Source organism: Ammospiza nelsoni, chromosome 1, assembly GCF_027579445.1.
Source record: "Ammospiza nelsoni isolate bAmmNel1 chromosome 1, bAmmNel1.pri, whole genome shotgun sequence".
NCBI lineage: Eukaryota > Metazoa > Chordata > Aves > Passeriformes > Passerellidae > Ammospiza > Ammospiza nelsoni.
This window is the reverse complement of record NC_080633.1, coordinates 79,928,958-79,952,774: the sequence shown is the minus strand read 5'-3', so window position 1 is coordinate 79,952,774 and position 23,817 is coordinate 79,928,958. Positions and strand designations below refer to the sequence as shown.

General features: G+C 39.6%; 1 protein-coding gene across 1 annotated transcript in view; it reads left to right on the top strand.

Moving 5' to 3' along the window:
* Positions 1-23,817, top strand: part of TRIO (trio Rho guanine nucleotide exchange factor) — a 248,319-nt gene that overhangs the window by 125,383 nt on the left and 99,119 nt on the right. Inside the window, exons 13-20 of the mRNA XM_059485968.1 lie at positions 711-885; positions 7,434-7,629; positions 8,198-8,364; positions 15,243-15,362; positions 16,764-16,955; positions 17,424-17,573; positions 19,063-19,177; positions 23,542-23,657. Coding sequence (XP_059341951.1) covers positions 711-885; positions 7,434-7,629; positions 8,198-8,364; positions 15,243-15,362; positions 16,764-16,955; positions 17,424-17,573; positions 19,063-19,177; positions 23,542-23,657 — 1,231 coding nt within the window. The remainder of the gene's footprint in view (positions 1-710; positions 886-7,433; positions 7,630-8,197; positions 8,365-15,242; positions 15,363-16,763; positions 16,956-17,423; positions 17,574-19,062; positions 19,178-23,541; positions 23,658-23,817) is intronic.

The following is a 23,817-nucleotide window of genomic DNA, read 5'->3' as shown; positions in this document are numbered from 1 at the left end:
CTGCTGCCACAAGAAGGAGATTTTGTTGACATAAGCTACCTTTTTGATAGAAGCAGTTATGTGTTTTTGTAGTCTGACATGCAGGGCTCCACTGCATTTTGAGTTCTGAGCAGCAGCCTTTTTATAAAGAAACACTTGAATTTGTTTTGCATACTGACAAGTAACTTCATTGTAGTGAAAGCCAAGTTTGTGGTCCATTTAATTCCAAAATGATCTGAATAAATAAAATTGATTCCCAGCTGCTCTGGTACATGTCTCCTTTCCTACAGGAGATTAACAAATCTGAATTTGCAGTTTCATACTCAGGTAAACAATTAAGTAATTTTTTTAAGGAACTAATTTTGATTTTCTTTCCTTGCCGGGAAGATTCAGGAAAGTAAATAGTTATCATATGCTACTTCCTTTCCACAATGGCAGCATTGTCTCTGGTTTTAAATTTTATCCTTCCTGTAAATAGAATGTCATTATGTGTTGAATTCGGCAAAAAAATGAAGGTAATTAATTTCCTAATGGTTTTGCTGAGTACTAGAACATAGACTTCTTATTTACAAAGATGTACCAACTTAACTTTCACACAATATGGTTTGCAACCACTTCATCTGAAGCAGGCTTATATCTTGTGGTCATATATATAATGTCAAAATTGTATGGGATTTTTTTTCCAATAATGCTCTTTTTTCTTCCTCCTCCCCTCTCTCTGCTTTGAATAGGGATTCTGCCATTTCTAGTAACAAGACCCCCCATAACAGCTCGATCAACCACATAGAGACAGTCCTGCAGCAGCTGGATGAGGCCCAGTCTCAGATGGAGGAGCTTTTCCAAGAACGCAAGATCAAACTGGAGCTGTTTCTGCAGCTCCGCATATTTGAAAGAGACGCAATAGATGTGAGTGCTTGCTCTCAGACTTCAGTGCACGCATTTCTCCTCTTGTCTAGGAATGTTTATGCTGACATTGTGTAGTTGCATTGGCATCTGGATCAAATGGCTAAAAGACTTAATTCTTACCTGAACTGAGGCTTTTGTCCTGTGTGTGAAAGTGTCAGAAGAGCTCAGTGCTCAGCAGAGCTGAGCTTTTCGATTGGCTCTTGGTGCATCTTTAAACAAATGTTAGGTAAAATCATAAAGCATCAGTTACTTCATCTGCTAAGTTTAGCTTGAATATCAAACTACCTTGATATAACTAGTATGCCTGCAGTTAATATGAGTAGGACTTGCAAGATGGTTTTGTACAAACCCTCTAAACTGATGCTTTGTATCAACAACCCTCTTCTCTTCCTTTACCAAATCAGCAGTTTTCAGTTGGCAGCTGCAAGTGGTATTTGAAATTCTATCTTAATTACTGAGAATGTTCTATGGGCTGTCATTTTTTAAAAATAAAATTCTTTTCCACCTCCAAAAATAATTCAATAGCAGTGTAGTTCTTCACCCTGGCAAAACTTCAAGAAATTTTGAGCCTGTCCAAACTTTGAAGAGGGGTTACAGCTTATCAGTTGAAAAGTTTCAGTTTGTGTGCAGGAGCATGTACACAAACAGACATGAAACTCCACAGGGAACTTCAGTTAGCAGAGTTGCTAACATAAAAAAAACCCACGAACTTCAGCTAAATTCATAAGACTTCATAAAATTACTAGTGCTGTACACAGTGAGTGAAACAAGTTGGTGCCTTATAAGGTTCAGGGTTATTCATTGTTAAATGATCTTGTTGAGTGTATAACAACTTACCTCAAAAATTCTGTAAACCAGGAGTTAAATGATAAGTTTGTCCCTTTGCTTGTGTGTAGTAAAAGCTGCCACAGTTGGTTATGAATGTCAAGGTAAAAGAGGCAGTCAGCAGAAAGCTTCTCAGGTTTTTAGTGATAGCGTCCTGGGTTTTTAGTGTTTTGGTTTTGGTATTTCTTCCCCTTCTGAAAATCAGGATTTCATGTCATGGCTGAAGTCTGGTTTAGCTAAGCACACTCGTAGGGGCAGTGCAGAAATAGACAGACACAGTTCCTTGATCCTTACCACAGAGGAAGTGAGTGTGTGCTCCACAGTAATAACAACTCTGCTGTAGAGGAAGACTAAGAAGGGGTATTTTTTCAATTTTTCAATTCAACTCTCTGGTCTGCAGAGAGTTTTCTACTTTGACTATGTGAAAGTAGCTTTTCTTCTTTAATCATGTGAGACTAGCCATCTCACATATGCTTACAATCCTTGCAGGAGTGATCAACAGTGCTTGATGTCTGTGAGATATTCTCAGAACACTTTTTTTGAAGGAGTGGCAGCTGTGTGGGGCAGTGCATACCAAGAAAATTAATGGAAGAATTAGAATAAAGGTTTGAGTGAAGTTCATATTAAGTTGATTGCTCTCTGTTGTAGGTTACATAAGCCAGGATTCTACAGCAGCAAAAGGCTGGTTGCAGGAGCTTTGCAGATATGTTCTAGTTTTCAGTTCAGGACAGCATCTATATAGGTTGGAGTACTTCTGGTGCTGCTACTTGATGATGCCCATAGGATTTTGCATCAGAAAGCTGCAAACCCTAACTTCATAGAAACATAGAATAGAATATACTGAGTCGGAAGGGACCCACACAGGTCATCAAGTCCAACTTGTGACCCTGCACAGGACATCCCATGAGTCACACTATGTGCCTGGAAGTGTTGTCCAAACACTTCTTGACCTCTGTCAGGCTGCTGCTGTGACCACTTCCCTGGAGAGCCTGTTCCAGTGCCCAGCCACCCTCTGGGTGAAGAACCTTTTCCTGATATCCTACATAAACCTTCTATAGCTCTGCTTCATGTTGTTTCCTTGAGTCCTATCACTGGTCACAAGAGTGAAGATGTTGGGACCTGCCCTTCCACTTCCCCTCATGAAGATGTTGAAGACTGCCATGAGGTCTCCCCTCAGTCTCCTCTTCTCCAGGCTGAACAGACCAAGTGACCTCAACTGCTTCTCATACAGCTTCCCCTCCAAACCCTTCACCATCTTTGTAGCCCTCCTCAGGGGGGCTATGCAAAGCAAAGCACCAGTTAGTTTGTCTGTATGGCTTGGAAATAGAAATCATGCCTATTTTTGATTGATGGAGAGTCCTTCAAGGAAGAAAATTGCCCTGGCTGCAGAGTGGCTTCAGCAAAATGTTGATTGTTTTGCTGTCTCTGTACCATGTCCTCTCTGCTTCCTCAGCAGAACACGCTTCTCTTTTCCCTCTCCCTGAAGGCAGACGTCTGTTCGGAAACTTCCAGGAAGCAAATGGGGGGACTAGTTCCAGGTCAGTTGTTTGAAAGCAGAAGCTTTGCTGAAGTAACTTGATAATGAGGAGGAGCCAGATGTCAGCTAGGAATTTGCAGACCTTGTTTTGACCTTCTCCTTCCTCCAGGATTTTGTGTGACTGGTCCAGTCAATTAAGAGTTGGCTGTAGGGGCAGTTAATTCAGGGGAGCATCCTGTGAGGACAGCTTTTCTCCCAGGCAAGTAGTGTTTCTAGCTTCTCTTACTGCTGCAGAATTACGCAGGCTAAAATGGGATAAAGGGTTCCCCTAGCACTGCAGGATTATAGCCATGCAGCTGTTCTTCTGGGAACAGTGGTGATATTTGCAGGTAGGGTAAATTCCCTTCTTCTCCTTACTCTCTTCCCTTATAATTTGCTGATAAAATACTTTGTTTCTTTGCTGGTAAAATACTTGGTTTCTTTTGTCCTACAACTTTTCAGATACTCATGCTCTTCTGAAATGGGTATAACTGCAGTGCTGCCTCTAATTTGCCCCTTGCTCTTGGCATATAAAATTGACCTTCTCTATCTTCAGCATGATTTTTAGTGCCATTGTTGGTGAACTGTTTGAAGGACTCCTTTGTAAATGCCTGTATTAACTAAAGGCAAGAATGAGCAAAATAATGTAGGTGAAGATTCCCTTGCTAGTGTGATTAGAAGCATGAGGAAGGTGTGTGTGAACCCAGTGGGATGGTAGCACTGCTGGCAAGTACACATTCTGAAATGTGTTTGTCTCATCTGTGTCTGCGCATTTTTGCCTGTCTGTAACTTACATGCCAGGGCTCTACACAGAGCATACCACACACTTTTCAGCTTACAGCTTTATCTCAATTCTATTTTTGGACCATACTTACAAGATGCCTGTTAAATGACACTGCTGAAAAGATGAGGATGTAAAATGCTGGGTTATCACAGAGACCTAACTCCTCTCCCCTTCCCATTTTCGCTTATGCTTTTTTCTTCTAAGCGCAGTATTTACTGGGTCTTGATGAGCACTCAGTTGGTACCATGAATGACTTCTGAGAAGAGACCTGTGATTGTTTATTTCTTTCCCACTCAGTGTGAAAGCATCCCTTACATATTATACCCTACTTTGTTTCCTGTCAGTGTTTCCTTTACATTTAATAGAATGTAGTGATGTCAGGCAGCTCAGAATCTGCACCAGGAACTTCTTGAACACATGCTATGGTAAATTGTTAGTCTGTGTTTATGCTGGATTGTCCATTTCCTGAGAGCAGTATGAATTTGTGATTCAGTTACTTTAGAATTCTATTAGTCATTTGTTCTGTTTGTTTAATGCTGATTGCCTTGACAAAACTTTACAAGCAAAATGGGATCCTGCTTGCTTTGAAGGTGTTGTATGTAAAGCAAAACTTTAGAGGAAGCACTGAAGAGTGTGGGCAGAGAGGAATTAGTGAGTGCTATTTCTGTATTAACTCTGCCTTCAGATTTGTGCCGTGGGTGCAACGGCTGAAATAGACCACCTTGCACCCCCTAATTACTGCTGATAAAACATGAGGATTACTGCCCTTGTTAGGAAACCTCTCTGTGATAGTCATTGACTTCTTAGCTTTTGAATCAGTGTGGAAACATGCTGGCATTATTTATTTGAATTGTGGGCATCCTGATCTTTTGAAGGGGAAAGGATATTGGTCTTGTTCAGAGTGTGTCAGACTGCTTTAAACAGTATGTGTGCCATGATCCTAAGCATGGGGTTGGTTGTGTGAAATAGCATGGGAAAAGCTATAATTCTTACTGCCTGTTTGTGGCTGTTCTTTGGAGGCATTATTAGTGAAACCTCTTGGCTAAGGCAACACACAGTTTTGACCCCTTGAAACTAGTTGTTTTTCCTATCAAGTAAAGGCAATCTTAGGAGCTAGTGGCTACACTGTATTTCATGATTATAACAATACTGACACAGCCACAGCCGTGCCATATTGTGAGCTTGCTGTGTTTTTTACTTTATTCCCACTTAAATTCCCAGTAAAAGAGATAATGTTTATCATCTGTTCTGAAGGGAGATATACTGGCTTTCCTTTTAAAACAGTGTTATAAATGTGCCATGCTGAATCTTAATCCTTTGTGTGATGGTGTTTAGAAAGATGGTGTTTTAATAGTGGATTTTTGCAACCTTTTTTAATGCTCAGATTTCTGTTTGACGGAGTCCAACTACATATATTTCTTCAGGGTAACTTTTGAATGTTGTTAACTGACCTGGATGAAAATAAGATGGTAAATCTGTTTTCTTAAAACATTCCTAGTGCAGTGAATGAAGAATCAAACATTAGGTGACCTCCACTGCTTTTAATAATAAATGAACACAGAGTTTCAGCTGAGATGCACAGGAGCAGAAAAGTGAGGTAGCTGAAAGTAAGCAATTTCTCTGGCTGGACTGTCAGGAAAACCTGAAGTTTTTTTAAAATTTCAGATCAATTAAAAGAAAGTGAAGAACAGAGGAGGGTGATGAGACATGCTGGGCATGGGCCAAGTAAAAAGGAAATGAAGGGAACTTGTTAAGGATTTTGTGTGACGGGAAGCCTGCATGTTTTTACTTCAGCAGAGGTGGCTGAGCAGGTTTAGGGATTGCAAATAACTACCTTAATTGTTTGATATCTCCCATCATGACATGATGTAAAACTCAAATACTTAGTGATTCAAGTGGAATTTTTTTGCAGAACACCTTTAAAACAGGAAGTAACTCACTGGTGCCACAATTTTAATATTAATTGCTTGATGTGTCCATTTTTTTATGGCATCATGTGAGCGGAATGGAAAAAAACCTTCATGAGAGATTGTAGAAAACTACAGAAACTTTATACAAATGATTTAACTTTTCTAATCTCCCCAGTTCTGCCTTTTTTTTTTTCTAGAAGACCTATTTTACTGGAATTTCTCTTGTCATTTAGCTGTCTCTCTAACTTGGGAGCTATTACAGCCACTTGAAAAGGGGTAGGGGCATCTTTCTTTTGCTGACGACAAATGACTTTGGTTAAATATTTTTGCACTTAGATACTTAATTGCTAATGCCCATTAAGTCAGGTCCTCTTTTTGTTGTCTTGCTGCATAAATAGGTACTTTCTGCTCATTTAGCACCATTCACATAAGTTTGCCCTACTCCTGAAATTGTAAAACACTGGAACTAAGCCATACTTGTTTTTTGATACCTATAATTTTGCTTTCCCAATGAACTGCAGTAGTTGATGCTAAAATTGTGCTGAAAATTTTGGAAAAAAAATGATTATTGGCTTGAGGGATTAATGTGTTAGACTTTTCAGAAGTAACTGATGCATCAAATCTGTACAAACTCAGCCAACTTCGATAATGAGGATTGCAAGCACTACGTGTTAGCCTTAAAACCAGTTTGTACCCTAATTAAAAGGAATATTTTATATTTCAGATAGGCTTGCAGTATGATTCGGAAAATAGACAAGGAAAATTTGCTGTTGTGATACGTGTGTTAAAAAAACCGAAAATTTTTTAGCTACACTTCTTAGGACATCCTGCAGTGAAAAATAAAATCCAGAATTAAAATGTGAAAACTGAACTGTAGCTGAAGAATATCAGATTCTGATATTTAGTTCTGACGTTGCAGTAATGTTGTAATAAAGCATGCTTTTTGTTTTTGCTGGATTCACTGAGTACCCAGCCTTTTGTGGTGCTTCTCAGTTGCCTGGCAGAGCTCAAAGGTGCATGTGGCCTGATGCTTCCTGCCACAGAAAGGTAGAGCTGGCTTTCTTGGAAAAGGGCTCAAGATTGGCATAATTATAAGATCAGCTGGCTGTTGATGTGTGAATTATTACTTGATGCATTCTGAAGAATTAAAAAGGTGTTTCAGATCCACATTTTCCTGTAAGAGGGGAGATAAAAACTTGTTAACTTTATCTGTTTCACAAGTGAAGCGTTGATGGAATACCTTCAATAAGGCAGAGGCACGTACCCATACTGTTGCATGCACAGGTTGAAGAGCTGTAGCAGTTCTCATAGAGGTTCTTTTGGATTGTTTGCCAAAGTCTAAAATCCATGCTAAGATAGCCTGTGTCTGAACTATGTCTAATTTGATCAGCGATGTCGATCAACAATGAACATCCTGAGTTCCCTACCTCAATCATCAGTGCAACATTGGAAACAAACTGCTTTCTGTTGTGTAATGGATAATTGAACATGGTCTCCTTCCTTTTTCCCCCAGATTATTTCAGACCTTGAGTCTTGGAATGATGAGCTCTCTCAGCAGATGAATGACTTTGACACTGAAGATCTTACAATAGCAGAACAGAGACTACAGCATCATGCAGACAAAGCCCTGACCATGAATAACTTGACCTTTGATGTCATCCACCAAGGGCAGGATCTGCTGCAGTATGTCAATGAAGTGCAGGCATCTGGTAAGATGGCTCCTTTGTGCTATTCCAGGCTTTCTAAGAATCATCCAGTTGTCTCTCCACGGGATGTGTGAAAATAACAGGGATGCTGGTTAACTGTAAACTGGGGACATGTGGACTCCTTTATGCTCAAATCATTCAGTGGTGTTCATAAGAACATACTGGCACATAAATGTCATCAGAGTCGGTAGCACTTGAAGGTGTTTAGTTTTTAGAGAAAGGGATTTCACTCAGAATGTCTGTAAAATTAGAGTAAATAAGGGAATGTTAGTTTTATAGGTAGTCAGATCAATGCAATCAAGCAAAGATTGTCAGCTTTCAAGTAATGTCTTCCTTTTTCCTTATGCCCCTTCATTTGGTATATTTCACTGTATATGATTGCACGGGATAAGTATCAGACTTTAAAAACACCCCCATGTTGCACTTCTTAAGAGTGCAAACCCCTATATTCATGTAAGTAAATCCTCCAAAGAATTAGGCTGAACTTGGAGAAGGAGCTAGGAAATGAGGTGTGGAGCAGTTTGTCTCGGAAGCTTTGTGAGTGATTCCTGTCCGACCATCCCTGCTGCAGGTGTGGAGCTGCTGTGCGACAGGGACGTGGACATGGCCACGCGCGTGCAGGACCTGCTGGAGTTCCTGCACGAGAAGCAGCAGGAGCTGGACGTGGCGGCCGAGCAGCACCGCAAGCACCTGGAGCAGTGCGTGCAGCTGCGGCACCTGCAGGCTGAGGTCAAACAGGTACGGCCACCCCGTACGGCAGCCGTGCCCTCCTGGAGAGCTCTGCTCCCAAAAACACGCGTGGGAAACGCCTCCTGCTGCATCAAGGCTTTCGTTGGGAGCAGGGGAGGCCTTTGGTCACTTGAGAAACTTCAGCTTCTCTTAACATTAAGTGAATTTTTTTAACTTGCATCATCGCTCGATCTTGCTGTGTGGATCTAGAGCAGAAGTCCTATGGGATTAGCTGAGAGAGCTAGGGCTGTTTAGCCTGGAATAAAGGAATCTCAGGGGGGACCTTATCACTCCTGCAACTACCTGATAGGAGGGTGTATCAAAGTAGGAGTTGGATTCTTTACCCAGATAATAGGATAGGGCAAGAAGATAAGTCCTCAAGTTGTGCCAGAGGAGATTTAGATTAGATATTAGGGAAAATTTCCCCACTAAAGGGGTTTTTAAGCACTGGAACAGGATTGGAGGCACCATTCCTGAAGATACTTAAAAGACATGTAGATGAGACACTGAGACACATGCTTTAGTGGTGGGCTTGGCAGTGCTAGGTTAACGGACTTGATGGTTGTAGAAGTTTTTTCCAACCCGAGTTATTCTGATATTCTGTAGATACAAGTCAAGTATTTGAAGTATAGAGTGATTTGAGCTAAAGTTAAACCCATGCTCTTACCATCTGTATGGTGATGAACAACAATGCTCAGTCAAAGGCCCTGCACACTGACTTCTGGGTCTGTTGTTTGAAACACCTACAAATAGTAATAATACAATAAAAAAGAAAAACAGCTTTGCTTCTCCTGACGATAAATTAGCAAGTTTTGAGGTCTTCATCTGATACACACATAACCCTTGGATGATTTGAGATGTGGGCAAAGCCACTGAAGTAGGTGAGAGTTTAAAAAAGAAACAAGACAATAGAAAAGGTAAAAGTTTTTTATCTTGCTCACACTTGGCAGCATCACAGAAGTTTGCTATAGTCTGTTGTGTTACTGTGGCCCATAATGAGACTGAATGACAACTCTCAAATTGCAAAGTAATATGAAAGGGGTCCCGCTAGGACTAGGAGAAGTGAATAGAAGGTTCCCAAAGTGTTTTCAGGCAGTGGTTGGTTGCTCTACATTAGCAAATGTAAAGTTTCTGTGTGGTCTTGAATTAAAGGAATGCAAAAACCTGGTAGTTGTCTGCTGTCAGTGCAATATAGACATCAGTCAAGTACTTGATGTTCTATTTCAAGGCTTTGCATACTCTACTGAACTGTGCTGAATCTGCCTTAGCACTTACTCGTCTTGGTAAGTGCAGATTGGAAATTCCTCCTTCCATGTGAGTAATGGTTGAGATAAAGTTGTGGCAGATCAGGATAGTTTCTGTACTCAGTTGCATTTTATCTTGAAGATGAAGGGGAAGAGTGCACATCTGGAAAGGAAGGAAAAATTAAAAGAAATAATGCCATCTGAGGCACTCTCATCCTTTTATGGTATGTCAGTGTGTTTGGGTGGGATGGGTTAGTAAGAAAAATAATTTGTTAATTTCCATGATACTAAAGTAGTATTCAGTAAAAGAACAGAATATAGCTGTTTGGTAATATTTCCAACTAATATAAATAACTAAATAGTTATTTATATTGCATGCTCTCACAATAAAGTGAGTGTTATGGTCCACTAGCTTTGTTTGTATGCAAGTTAAAGCTACAAAAAACACATATGTTTAAACCTGTGTTTGTTTAAACACATGTGTTTGAAACAAATGTTCTGTATTTTGGCAGAAACGGGAAGAAGATGAACATCATGGATTTTAGAGGAATACCTCTCTAAAAAGAAATTTCTAACTTTTTTGAACCACTGCTAGCCCTGACTGAAACTGAAGCTAAAATTTAGATTCTTAAGAAAGTACTGGAAAAGTTTATCTTAAAATAAAGGTATAGGTAGTACATTAACATAGCCAGCTGTCTTTTCTTGGTAGACTGGGATTTGGAAGAAGAAAGCATATTCTATTTTGTATTTCTAGAGCACACCTCTATCAAGTGGGATTTTATGATGAATTAAATGCTATAATATGTGTGAACTTTCAGAGAATCATACATGAACATGTAGCTGAGAGAAGGTTCGTGTATTACTTTTCCAGATTTTAATGTACAGATTCACCTGCAGTACTTGCCCAGCCTGAGGCCTGAAAATTGAATGGAGCTCAATCTGAATGTTAACACATTGTCTCATAGGATTTCTTTTGAGCCCTTTGGAATGCTTTGAGGATAAAAACTCTTAGTTTTGAGATTGCAATTGCCTTTTCAATAAACCACATCTGATTTATTTTTATGTTTATTAAACATGATTAAGGAAGCATGATCTTCTCCTGTCTCTTCTGCCCTAGGAAAAACTATATAGGTCAGCAGGTCACAGTAGGTGCTTTACCTGAGAGTAAAATGAAGTGGTAAACCTCGTCTTCAGTCTGTGTTATTTGTGTTTTGTTGCCTGAAGCAGTGAACACATGATTTTCCCATTCAGTTACTGTGATTTTCTCTTAGATTTATTGTTGATGAGCTGGGTGTAAGCATGTTTATTATGTAGATGGGATACTGTCTCCATAGCAAAAATTCTAACAGTATTTCCATTTAAATTCTTCCTGCCAGAGCAACATTACTGCTCTTTTATTTTCACACACACACACACGCACGCACATGCACACACACACATACATTTATATAAAATACGTAAAAATATGTAGCTTGTCATGTGAAGAGGTTAGACTGGAACACTGCAGGAATTTAGACAAATACTTGCAAAGATTCTCTTGCATACTAGGTAGTAAAACCTTATGCTTAATGAATTTTTATGAAATACGCACAGAGAGTACACAAAAACATTCAGTATTGCTTCTTCCTTAACTCTTGTGCCAGTTCTGCTTTGTGGCATTGAAGTTTTGTATATCAAGCCTCAGGACTAGGAGGAAGCAGAAGAGCCAGAAGACAAACAGAGGTTTAAAGAAAACCTGCAAATAATTTACTTGTCAACTTGATGTGTAATAGGTGCAGAAAGGGCAAAAGCAGATAGCAAATTACAGTGTAGAAAAACCATGGAAGACAGGGGGAAGAGAATGCTGACTGAAATAAAAGAGACAGCTGTATGTGGGGAAAGCAACATGGAAAGGAAAATGTGACCACTTTTTTACAGGGCAGGGACATATGAGTAGGTGGAGGCAGAGTAATATTTATGAGAATGTCTGTGTCATGCAGAACTCCAGCTGCATGTTTGCCAGACAAACCTCCTTTATTAATCACCTAACATACAGCTGTTGGATTACTTACTGCTACAATCACTCCCACCTACTCACTGTGTAGAGTGAATGCTTTGCTGTACATAGGTCAAAATCCCTACCAAGCTTCAAACCTGATCCAATTGGTTTCAGTATGCTCATTAAGCCTTTTCAGTGCAATGTTTTCTGCTGTTCTGATCATGGTGTATGTTCTTGGATCTATAGCTATGTGTTCATATATGTACAGTGGTGTAGAGATACTTCAGCCCTCAGGAGTACCTTAAGCTGCTTTGTGTTTTCACTGGCAAATCTTTTAGCTTGGTGCTTGAGCTCTGACTATCCCAAAATACTGCTCAGGAAGGGTATCCTGGCACTCCATGTAGTGCCATATGGATATGAAAACATAGCTAAGACAGCAGGCTGAAGCAGGTTGTCTTGTGATCATGTTTAGTTACAGTCAAAAATATGTCCAAGAAACTAGTCCTAAATCAAGCATTTATCTACAGATCTACCTATCTGACCTTTTCAAGTGCCCCAAGTGACCCAAATTCTGTCTCTTTTCCACACCTTTGCTGATGCTTTTCTAGCCTGTTGAAGGGAAAGATGTGGATTGTGATCCACTCAGACAGGGAGGTGGTGGGAACATGAACATGCCAACAAACCCTGAAGGCAGCACCCCTGGAAGAAGAACAGGCTCTCTATTTCCTAATGCTTATATTTTCCCTTGAGTCAGAGCAGAAGGAAAGGGAGAGTACTGCTGGCAAATTTCCTCCTGTGAGTTTCACCAGCTTGTGTACTTGCACCCTGACCGGCACCAAGCAGGAGGACGTCTTTGTGTTTGACATGGCATGTTCTGTTCTAGCTGTTGCTGCTGTAAATAATGGGATGCCAAGTCAAGAGGAATTTTCAATTGGTGCTGCTTAAGCATTCTCCTTCATTAAAACTCTCTGAAGAGGGCTACATGTATAAGAACCCTAAAAAGGTGTGTTTTGTTACACCATACTTGGAAGAATTACTTTTTAAGGTAGAGAAGGAACCTAGAATAATTTTCTTAAGACAAAATAAAAATAAAAAAGGAATTTGAAAAAAAAAAATCAACTGCTTCTGTGTTCTTGCAGACAATTTATTTGTCCATGTATAGTTTCTATCTGCAGTCTGTTGGACCCATCTGCTTCCCTCAGAAGCTGCTGGTTTTTGTGCTCTTGAGGCTTACCCAGGCCTTCTCCCTGAGTGTTAAAAATCTGCTGGTGTCTTATCAATTTAGGAACTCCCAGTTTCTTTTGTAGTCCCTTTTGTGTGCCCCCATACTGTGATCTGCAGGTGTCACCTTTGCAGTAGGAGAGGTTGTTCCAAAGCTGGAGCCATCTTCCCCTTGCTTACAAGGCTGCACTTGACCCAGTGCTTTCTCCCCAGAAGAGCAGAATGTGCACCCAGTTACACATCTGGCATGTCCTCCCTTCTACATTGTAGACTTACTCTTTTCTACAGACTTGCAGAATTTATATAGGAGAATTCAAGTACATGCTATCAGGGTGGAAAAAAACCTGTTAGCTATTCATTGTGCTGACAGAAATGGCAAAACCTGCATAATACAACAATGTCATAATCTGGGTAAGTGTAAGTCAGAGGGTGAGATTGTGGTGCAGGTTTGAGGGAATGGATGTTGTGTCAGGAAGGCTAGACCTCACTTGCTTCAAGCTGACACATTAGAGTGTACTTTGTATGTAGACCAACATGTGCCTTTCAGGTTGTGAGGAACTGTGTTTTAATAGGTCATTTTCTTGGGTTCTGTCCATGTTCCCAGTCTGCAAGTGCAGTCATACCGTCCTGATAACTTAGTGCATTAATACTGTAATTGGTAGTGTCATGTGTGGATCACTAGATGAGAATATTTAGTGTTAAGAACTAAGTGATTTGGTAGTTAATACATTTATTAGCAGTGGTCAAAGGTCTAAATCAATTAGTAGGAAAAAGTTAGAAAAACTGGGGAAGTTCAAATCAACTGGGCCTAAAGAAATTCACTCTGGAATACTAAGAAAGCTGCCATTGTTTCCAAACATCAGGAGATTGGATGAGATTCTGGAGGCCTGAAACTCAACATCTATTTCTCAAAAGTGGAAAAAGACTAGCTGAGGGAGGATTATAGGTCAGCTAGTTTTAACACAGTTCCCAGGAAAAATATTGAAACAAGTAGATCATTAAACTTGAACAGGTTCAAAAGGAGAAAAGGCTAACACAGGTCAATTAATAATACCTTTACATTGATAAACCCCCCTTTTTTAATCTGACAAGGCAACAGCTCTTCTGGGAGGGGTGGAAAAGTAGTATCAAAGCTTTTAAAATAGTGCAGCTCAGTCTGTCTGGTCCTAACTTACTATGAGAATGTCATATGAGACTAAATTACCAAGAGTGATAACTTGCTGAAAAAACATATTCAGTAACAAAAGTTATTAAGAAACTCTCAGTGAATTGGAAAACAGATTTAAAAATGAAAAAAAATTGTATTTGTCTGTGTTTGGATGCTACTGATTCATGTTCTCAGTCAGAAAATCTACGTGTTAGCAACTATGCTATTAAATTTGAAGTTAAAAGCAGGAGCAGCTGGAAAAGGGGTTTGAGTTCATCAGAAGATGCTGGATTACAGTTCAGAATTATCTTGATGGGAGAATGGGAGAACTGTGCTTTAAGAAGGATATGAGTTTGAATAGTGAAAAATACAGAGCATGATGTTCTGGAAAGAATAATCAGCTGAATAAATACAGTGGTAATTACTGGCTGGGCAGCAGTTCCATAGAAGAGCTGTACAGATGACAGCGAATAACCTGAATTATGTCCCATTTTACTCACTGTTTGAAAAATTATGACCAAGTCATGGTTATCAACTGAAGAGAGCTCATAAAAGAGCGGTGTTCTAGAAAAATAAGGTGACTGACTTCGCGTGGGAGAGATTGAAGAGACTGTGGTCAACAAGATAAGAGGAGTCTAAAGGAGGGAATCAGATAATGTTCCTGATAGAGAGAGGTGAGGGAAAAACAAAGCTGATGCAAAGAGGGAGAAAATGTTTTTTTTTCCTTCTACTTGTTTTTTTTTGAGAGAGGTTGAAAAAGTTGCATGTTCCTGCTGTTGATAAGGAACATGTAAGGTGCACTCCTGAGGCTTCTGCCCAGCACATCAAAGAAGGCACATTCTGAAAAATTAAAGTCTTCAAGCAGTTAGAAGGACACTCAATGATCACATTTTCCTCAACATTGCTGTTCAAAATTATATGCATACTTTTTACTAAGCTATAGATCCTCAATTTGCATTGCTGACACTGGCTTTCAGGCAACTAGTGCTTGTAACTCATTCCAGCTTTTCAGGTGACACAGGCAGTATTCAGAAGCACAACGTTCTTCGGAGCATGAACTGAAGCCACAAGCATGTAGTAATTGACTGCAAGCTGTGAGTTGATAGCTCAGTGAAATTGTACTGAATGTCACTCACTGTGCATACTCTATAAAATTCACTGTAGTATGTAATTAACAAATTATTTAGTTATCACTTCCAGTGCTGATGTGACCCTAAATGTTTTTGCCCCTACAGTGGTGCTTTTTTGCTAGTTGGCAGTGGAATTGCACATTTCACGGTCTTCTCTTTTGTTACAGGTTTTGGGCTGGATTCGAAATGGAGAGTCAATGTTAAATGCTGGGCTCATCACTGCTAGCTCTTTGCAGGAGGCAGAGCAGTTACAGAGGGAGCATGAGCAGTTTCAACATGCAATAGAGGTAAAAGCACCATTTCAGTGACCATGGCCTTGTATTTACAGTTCTCTGTAAATAGTACTCTTGGATTTGTGCTACAGTATTTGCAGTTTAGGAAAAGCTGTTGAATTCATGGCAAAGAGACAAAAACACTTACTGAGAAGCTAATATTTGTTCTTATTTATTTTGAAGCTGCAGTTCCAGGTGAACATCTTCTCAGTGCCTTTTTGCATCTTTATAAAGTGGTAGCTGTTAAGATTTTGCTGAAAATAGTGTTTTCATTTGTTTTTCCTTTCCTAGAACATAACTTGTAATTCTAAATGTAAAATAAATTAAGAATAAATGGACTAGGAAGCAGCAGTTTTGTGTATTCTGAGGTCATCCTTTAATATTTCCATTTTTGTTTGAGAGTAGGTTTCAGTGAAACTTCTGTGTCGTGGTGTGTCAATCCCCCTGCCATGGCTTCAAGCTAAACTTCTCTGATTGGTCATATTGCTGCAAAAAAATAGGCAGGGTTCTTAAGATTGATTGAAGTGCAGTATTATTTGCTTACATGCCCTACTGAGTAACTTAGTGATAATATTAGCAATGTTATGATTGCTTGGGTAGGCTATTTTCAGAAGTACTCTGCCTTGCAGTAACTCTTTAATGTTATTTTCCTGTTTGGTAGAACTTTATGCTTCCCCTCTCTTGATTTTTTTTTAATTCCAGTTTGCACTATATGCCCCCTCATTTTGAGGAGCTTTGGTAACTCTGAAGTATAAAAATTATGAGACCTCTAGGTGTTTGTCAGTTTAAGAATAAATTATCAGGAAGCTTAAAAATCTGTGTTTCCTAGGACATTCTTTACTCAGATATACAAATACTTCGTAGTATTATTATACCCCTTAATACTTCTATATTATTTGGTTTTAGGCATGTATTTCTCTGCACAGAGAAAAACAGTTTAAAAAATTTGCTTACAGTCAATAGACAGTTGTCTTTTTTATTGATCTGCATGCCTGCACCTTTCTTTGCTCACTACTGATGTGCAAAAGACTGAAGTTAAAGCTGTAAAGATTGCCAGAATAAGATAGATTTGTCATCATCTTTTTTCTCACTGTGGAGGGAAAGAAAATCATACTGAAATTCATAATTACAACATCAGCATAGATACATCACATGTAGCTTAATGCCAGATAATTACTATTTGTTAAGAACTGCTGTTTAGTGTTGATTTGATGATAAATCTCTACAGGATTTATTTCCTCTGTATTTGCATAGAGAAGTCACACAGTAACTAGTGTCAGACAGTCATTTTTAGTTGATGGGTGTTTGTGCATGTATAGAAGTGTCATTGACACAGTGGAAATGTGAGCCTCTGAGGTTTTCAAGTAAATGAACTGAAGTGCTCCACTGAACTCGTGACTTCTCACCTCTTGTCAGAAAACACATCAAAGTGCCCTGCAGGTTCAGCAGAAGGCAGAGGCAATGCTGCAGGCTAATCACTACGACATGGACATGATCCGCGAGTGCGCAGAGAAGGTCGCTTCCCACTGGCAGCAGCTGATGCTGAAGATGGAGGATCGTCTCAAGCTTGTGAATGCCTCTGTTGCCTTCTATAAAACTTCTGAACAGGTACAGAAATGCAAAAGGTTTGCCTTGGTCAATTCCTCAGTGTGGCATAAAACAGCATTACTTGAAAAAATGGTTGATGAGGTTTGGTTATATTTATTCATTTGATGGCTAGTTCTGGTTTTTGTGTGGGAGTCAGAGAAAAATCAGTTTCATCTACTTGTCCACAGAAAAGTTGCGGGGGAAGTTGGCAAGGTTGCCTCCTCTGCAGCCATAACTTAAGCCTATCCAGAACTATGCAGTCACATAGGCAGAGAAAGATGAACAATTTTAGGAACAGCCTCTGAGCCCTTCCACATAAGCAGGCTAGTGCTTGTAAACCTACAGCCAAAGTTTGTTGCCTTAAGTCCCAGTCAAAACGTGTTAGAAGCTAGAGTATATATAAGGGGTAGATGAGTTTTCTCTTTTTGAGGCCTGAATTTTGATTTTGATTTTCTTGCCTTACTGAATTGGACTTCTTTTTCCTGAAAGGTGTGCAGTGTGCTGGAAAGCCTGGAGCAAGAATATAAGCGAGAAGAAGATTGGTGTGGGGGAGCAGACAAACTGGGCCCCAACTCTGAAACAGATCATGTTACTCCCATGATAAGCAAACACCTGGAGCAGAAGGAAGCGTTTCTGAAGGTAAGGTTGGGGATTTTTTGCGGTCTCCTGTGTCTTGGGAAGCATGCAGGCAAACAGCTCTTACAGTGCTGACATGGCTGTGGAAAGCAACAGTGCCCATCCCAAACTACAGGTATGTCCCCAACTGCAAAGATGTGGGAAATGATGTGTTAACTGCTTCTGACAGTGATAAGGAGAATAGTGCCAAGTGCATACAATTGTAGCCCGTTTTATAAATACATTTCCTGTTGAACTTGAGTAGATGTCAGATCTCCCAGTGTGACTGAAGAGGAATTGGAAGTCACTGCTTTGAGCAACTGTCACTCTAGAGAATGCTTAAAGGCTGCTGCTTTGAAAGAGGAGTGAAAGTCACACAGTGCCATTGCTGCCTGTGTATCAGGGCAGCTCTCAGATGTTCTGGGACAACAGAGGAATACGGAAGGAGGAAATGGGTAGACAGGCATCTGGGATTATTGGGTTTTGTGTAATAGTCTTCAGATAAATGAAAGATTTTTGTTCCAGCTAATGTCCTAGTGAAGAAGATTATTGATCATACTGAATTGTGCAGCATGTGCTTGTAGAGCAGTATAACTAACTTTGTGATCAAAGACATTTTCCAGCATGACCATGAAAGACTACTAAGAGAATAAAACTTTTTTGTTAGAGACCTTGTTCTCAGTACGCAGATTACAACACTCCAAAACGTATTAACAGAACTCAAAGTATACAACCTAATAGATCCTTCTGCAGCTGGCATGAATTACTAATCTTTGTGTTAAAATGGTATGAGAAATTACTTAGTATCTTTGTTACTGTATCAAACCATTCTACCTTCATCTAACCTTTTACAGTAGCATTCTATAATTTGCATGTTAAAAATGAAGCAGACAACCCATATGTAGTATTTGATATTTGTTAAGATGAAAATGGCAACTGTGCTGAGTGCTTGCAATATAGTGGCAAGGACTGAAAGCTCTCAAGGCTTTGCCTTCATATTTTAAGAGCAGATATTACTATTTTAGCACTTTTGGTTTCACTTCAGCAAAACATTCACTTTTTGTTTAAAGTACTGATGGATGTTTTGGAATATGCAGGTAGTTACACAGCCATGTGCACTGTTTACACAGTAAGCAGCTTCAGGTGGCACCTGGCACATTCAGTAAGCAAACTTCTCTGTGAACTCTGAGTCATGCTGAAAGCCCTAGAGCAGATAATTGCTTTTCAGGTTCTTCAGAAAAGATGAATAGCATTTTATTAATTTATTTTTTTTATTTTATTTGTATTTGTTCATCTGCTTTGTTTTTTCTCTGCCAGGTAAGTTGTAACTGCTATTTAGCAGAATATCGGTTCTAATAGTTGGCTTGCCTTGGCTTACTTGTAGAAGAGATTTAACGTGCAATGTTTTCCAAAACTGAAGAGGGTAACAAAAAAGAGAGTTAGGAAGATCTTTAATTTCTTCTGCATGTTTATTTGTGCATTTTCAAACAAAGTTGTACCTCTGACTCTCTAGGCCTGCACACTGGCTCGGAGGAATGCTGATGTCTTCCTGAAATACCTGCACAGGAACAGTGTCAACATGCCAGGGATGGTGACACACATCAAAGCACCTGAACAGCAAGTGAAAAGTAAGGGCCTTCTTGTTCTCTTTCTTCTCACAAGAATGTGATCATCATGTGCTGTGGTGTGTGTGGGGATAGGGTAGTGAAGCCTGCCCAAGTGGAAAGAGTTCTGTCAGGCTTAACAGGAAACAAATTGCTTGCACACTTTGAAGGTGCTGACAGTCTTCAAAGTCTCTTATACTCAAATGAAGTTGCTTGGAATTCTTTTATCTGCTACTTACACCTAATCTTCTTTCTATTTGGAACTCAAATGTGTTGCTTTTATTGAGACAATGAAGTAGTAAACTTCCACATGATAATGTTTGGTCTGAAGCCAAATGGGAGCTGATCAGTGTAAGCTTATTCACTGTGTTGGTGTCAGACATTCTGCAAGTTCCCTGGGAGTGCCAGAGTGATAAGAGGTTATTGCTTGTATGATGCCCTTGAGCTCTTCAGAGAGTTTGAATCAGTGTTGAGGAACTTCATGAAGTATGGGTTAACTCACATCATGTTTTAACTGCATGTGTGGACCGGCAGTAGCTGAGGTGAAGCTGGAAAGAGCTACTACGTGAGGTTTGGCTTTTGCTAAGATTAATAATATGTAGTACGGCTTTAGGGGGTAATAAGCACTCCAAGGAATGGAGAGAGAGAGATCTGTGGGGCTTTGAGGGACAAAAGTACAAAAATTAATAGGGTATGCATAACTGCTGGGTGTGGTAGCAAAACAGAGATCAGTGAGATTCAGAAGTAAATATTGCATTTAAATAATTTAATTGCCAGTCATTTTCTGCTCTATGCATTTTGAAACTGTGACTGAACACTCTGGCCACACTACAGTCTCAAAACCAGAGAAGTCTAATTTTTAATTTAATGCTGTTTGCACCTACCCAAAGGGGAGTTATGCATATGATGTAGCCAGACTCAAGAGGAGCATGGCAGTAAGTCCAGAGTAAAAGTTGCAGCAAAAAAAACTTCTGAATGGGAGAAAGTTACAGCAAGATGGATTAGAGCAGGTAGCCCAGAGAGGTAGGAGGAACTGTACCCCTAAGAATTTTTAAAACTTAGTAGAACAAGCCCCTGGAAAACTTTAAAGTTAGTGGTGCTTTGAAGAGGAGTTTAAAACAGATGGCCTGCAGAGGTCACTTCCACACCAATTTACTTGATGACTCTATTGGAAAAGGACATGTTCACTTTAAATGCAAGGGGTAAACAGCTCATTGTTTTTCCTCTGTCCCCAACATTTCTAGAACTGTACAAAACAAAATCTCAACACAAATGCCAGCAGTATCAATAACTGAAGCTGACATTTGTCACTTAGTTTTTCTTTCAGTAAGAGACAAAGAAAACAGAGCAGAAGAAAGCAGGAAGTTGTAGCTACCACACTTACTGAATATTAGACCATTTTTTTTAATACAGTTTTGAAATCTGTATAGGAACAGTCATTCTGAGAAAGGTAAATGTGCTTATATGAGGAAAGAATAGAAAGATCTCTACTAATGGCCTTTAAGAGTAATAATTACATATCAGAACCATTGTGTTATGGATGTTCTGCATACATTTAAAATTCTGGATGAGTGATACATGTTTAGAAAGCAACAAAAGACCAACAAAAATCCCCAGGTAGAAAAAAATAAGCTGTTCCCTCCATAAACCTTGTGATTTATGCTTCTGAGAATTAAACATGAGTTAAGATAGAGCTAGTGGGGACTCCTTCCTGTTACGTCTCAATGGTATGGTGGTAGCTGACCAAATGATAAAAATGTTCACTCTTTCTTCCTGTTCAAATATGCCTGTCAAGAAAAAAAGAGATCTCCTTTCACCTCTTTTCTAAATTGAGAAAAAAAATTGAGTGTTTATTTTAGTGAAAGAGAGGTTACATATGTTCTAATAGAGCATTAAAACTCAGATGTATGCTTGAGACTGGCAGACTGCAATCAGTATATAGTTTATAAATTAATGCCTTAAAAACTTGAGTAAGCTTTGAGTTCCTGCAGAACTGCTGAACATTTTTCAAAAACCTCATTCAGTGGCATAATTAATCCTTATTCCCAGATGCAGATTAAGTTATCTGGAAAACTGATGTCTTAATCTAGGCAAAGTTTAGCTAAGCATATGCTTCATGAGGAACAGGAATTGCAGTGGCACTGAACTCTGAGAGGTGTCCTTATGTCCCTGCACACCAGTGTAAATAGTTTCTGTGATATGCACTTAAGGGTACCCAATCATTGTCTCACTTAGGAAGGAACTGTGGTCTAAAACTGTGCTGTGGCAGGTGGACTGAGTTGGTGACAATTCCTGTAAGCTCAGAGATGAGAGCATCTTCATCTTTGCTTCTGCTGCTAAGGTTGTGTGCATCTGTGTCACCTGTCTGCTGTACAGGCTGCAACTGAGCGTGGTTCAGGAACTTGTCCAATGGTGCTTATATTTTTAGATAGGTTGATAGAAGGATGCATAGAGACACCTGAGAGCTCTTTGAGCCTGGAGAAGAAGCTGAAAGTTTAGGGAACAATACTAACAAATGTTGGAATCAAAGTAAATAACAGCAACAGGGACTGTGGTTCAGGTGGCTTGAGATACAGAGATGCTTTTCCAAACCTAGCATTAAATATTGATGTTTTATAACTTCCTTAGAGTAGTTCATAGCATATTTTTTCTTCTATTTGCCAGTCCAAGAAGTTAATGGCACTAACACTAACAGTGCCCAGCCAAATATCTCTCACTGCCTTGCCATCTGTATCATGTCCTCACAGAACAAATGCTGTTCCAATTTGCTAAATTCACCTCACTTGCTCTTTGTCAGAATTACTTTGCTTGCGTCACTATCAAGATGTCTCTTTTCGTATGGTGTGTCCAGTTGGGTGTGTTGCATTGTACAATGATAATTGTGTCCCACCCACTCCACCTCCCTGCCTCCTGAAATCTGGCATATACTCTGAGCAAGTGTTTTGGAGGTGACATAAGGCAGAAATTAAACTGAGAAAGCAGGGGAGGCTCACAGCAAATCAGCTCATAGCTTGGCATATGAGGGGAGCCTGACCAGCAAAAAATAAAACCTTGGCCACAGTGACCACATTCCAACCAAAAGCAAATTCTGGGTGATCTCAGCACCCTGTGGCAAGTGGGAATATGGTGCTTGTAAGCAGAAGGATGTTGGCAGTGATGCAGACAGGTTTCATAATCCTCAGGGAGGCTGTGACAAGTGGTTGTGTTTGATCCCAGATCTCTGATGAGGTAGACAAAGATGTATTTCCCCTCAAGCTTCCTGTTATTTGAGCTTCTCTTGTCAAACTGTTTCTTGGAGTTGTTAGCTTTTGGGTTGCAAAGCATGGTGGACTTGCACAATGGGAGAGCAGAATGCAGAGACCATAAGACACCTAGCATCTGAGAGCCTTCACTTGTAATTATGGATCATGGAAAATAGTCAGCTCTGGGTATAAGTAGAAAAGCAAGTAGTGTTGGTGTAAAAAGACTTTTTTGTGGTCTGTTCTGCTGGACGTCTCTTTTGGCTCTGTGCAATTGCAACAGAATCACCTGGTAGAGACATTGAGTGTCCCATTCCCCTGTGCTCAGCTTGCCCTCCCAGGTTTGCAGTGGCTACAGAGTCAAGTAGGGCTGCTGCTCTGGAAGCAGCAGTGGGTAAAGTGAGCTTCACAGGAAACTGCTAGTATTTCTTTTTTTGATGGAAAAACCATAAACATGAAAGAAGCAGAATTCAGATAAAGTCTTCTGCATATTGTAAGCACAAGGTCTTTGCTAGGAAGAATTTAAAAGGTTGGACATGTGGGATTTGGATGTGAGTTTTCTGATACTCAGCAATAACAAACTGTGGAGTTAATTATTTGATTACCTGGAAGTTGTGTCAAGGTTCAGTGAACATTCATATTTAACAAGTCAGCTTACTTATGGTGCATTTGATCTTGTGGTGACCTGAGATTGTACATTTGTTCATCTGCATTTAATCATTAAAATACTTCATAGGAGACTAATATATTAAAAATTCCCTTTTTTAACTTCAAAATAATATGTTAAGCATGTTGTGATTACTTTTGCATGCTTATTGTTTCTGAGGAAACCCCATCAAGTGCCATCTTTATCAGCCTACATTTTCAATCCTGCTATAAGCAGTGGCAGTCCCCTTGTGAAAAATATTTGAGAAGAAAAAACCACGTCAGTAGTAAGTTTTAATTGCATCTCTAGTTTCTTTAACCAGTAGTTCTGTAAGTAATGAAAAAGGAACACTCTGTGTTTCATTAGTATCAGGAAAAAAAGCAAAAAAAAGACTAACAGAGCAAGTGTATAGTAAATTCTACAATGTAAAGTACTTTTATTCTCCTGATTTTAGTGTGATATTTTAAATTTGATTGTCATGAGCTCTGTTTTCATTTCTTCAGATATCTTGAATGAGCTCTTCCAGAGGGAGAACCGTGTGCTGCATTACTGGACCATGCGTAAAAGGCGTCTTGATCAATGCCAGCAGTATGTGGTGTTTGAAAGAAGTGCCAAACAGGTGAGGGTTTCATATAAAAATCCTCTTTGGTATGGTCAGGGGTTCACTGTCTTCTCACAGTAACAAATTTGTCATTCACTTCAATATTTCAAATGGTTAAAACATCAGAAGGATTGAAGTAGCAAATTGAATTCTTTGCCTCACCTTTAATACAGAACAA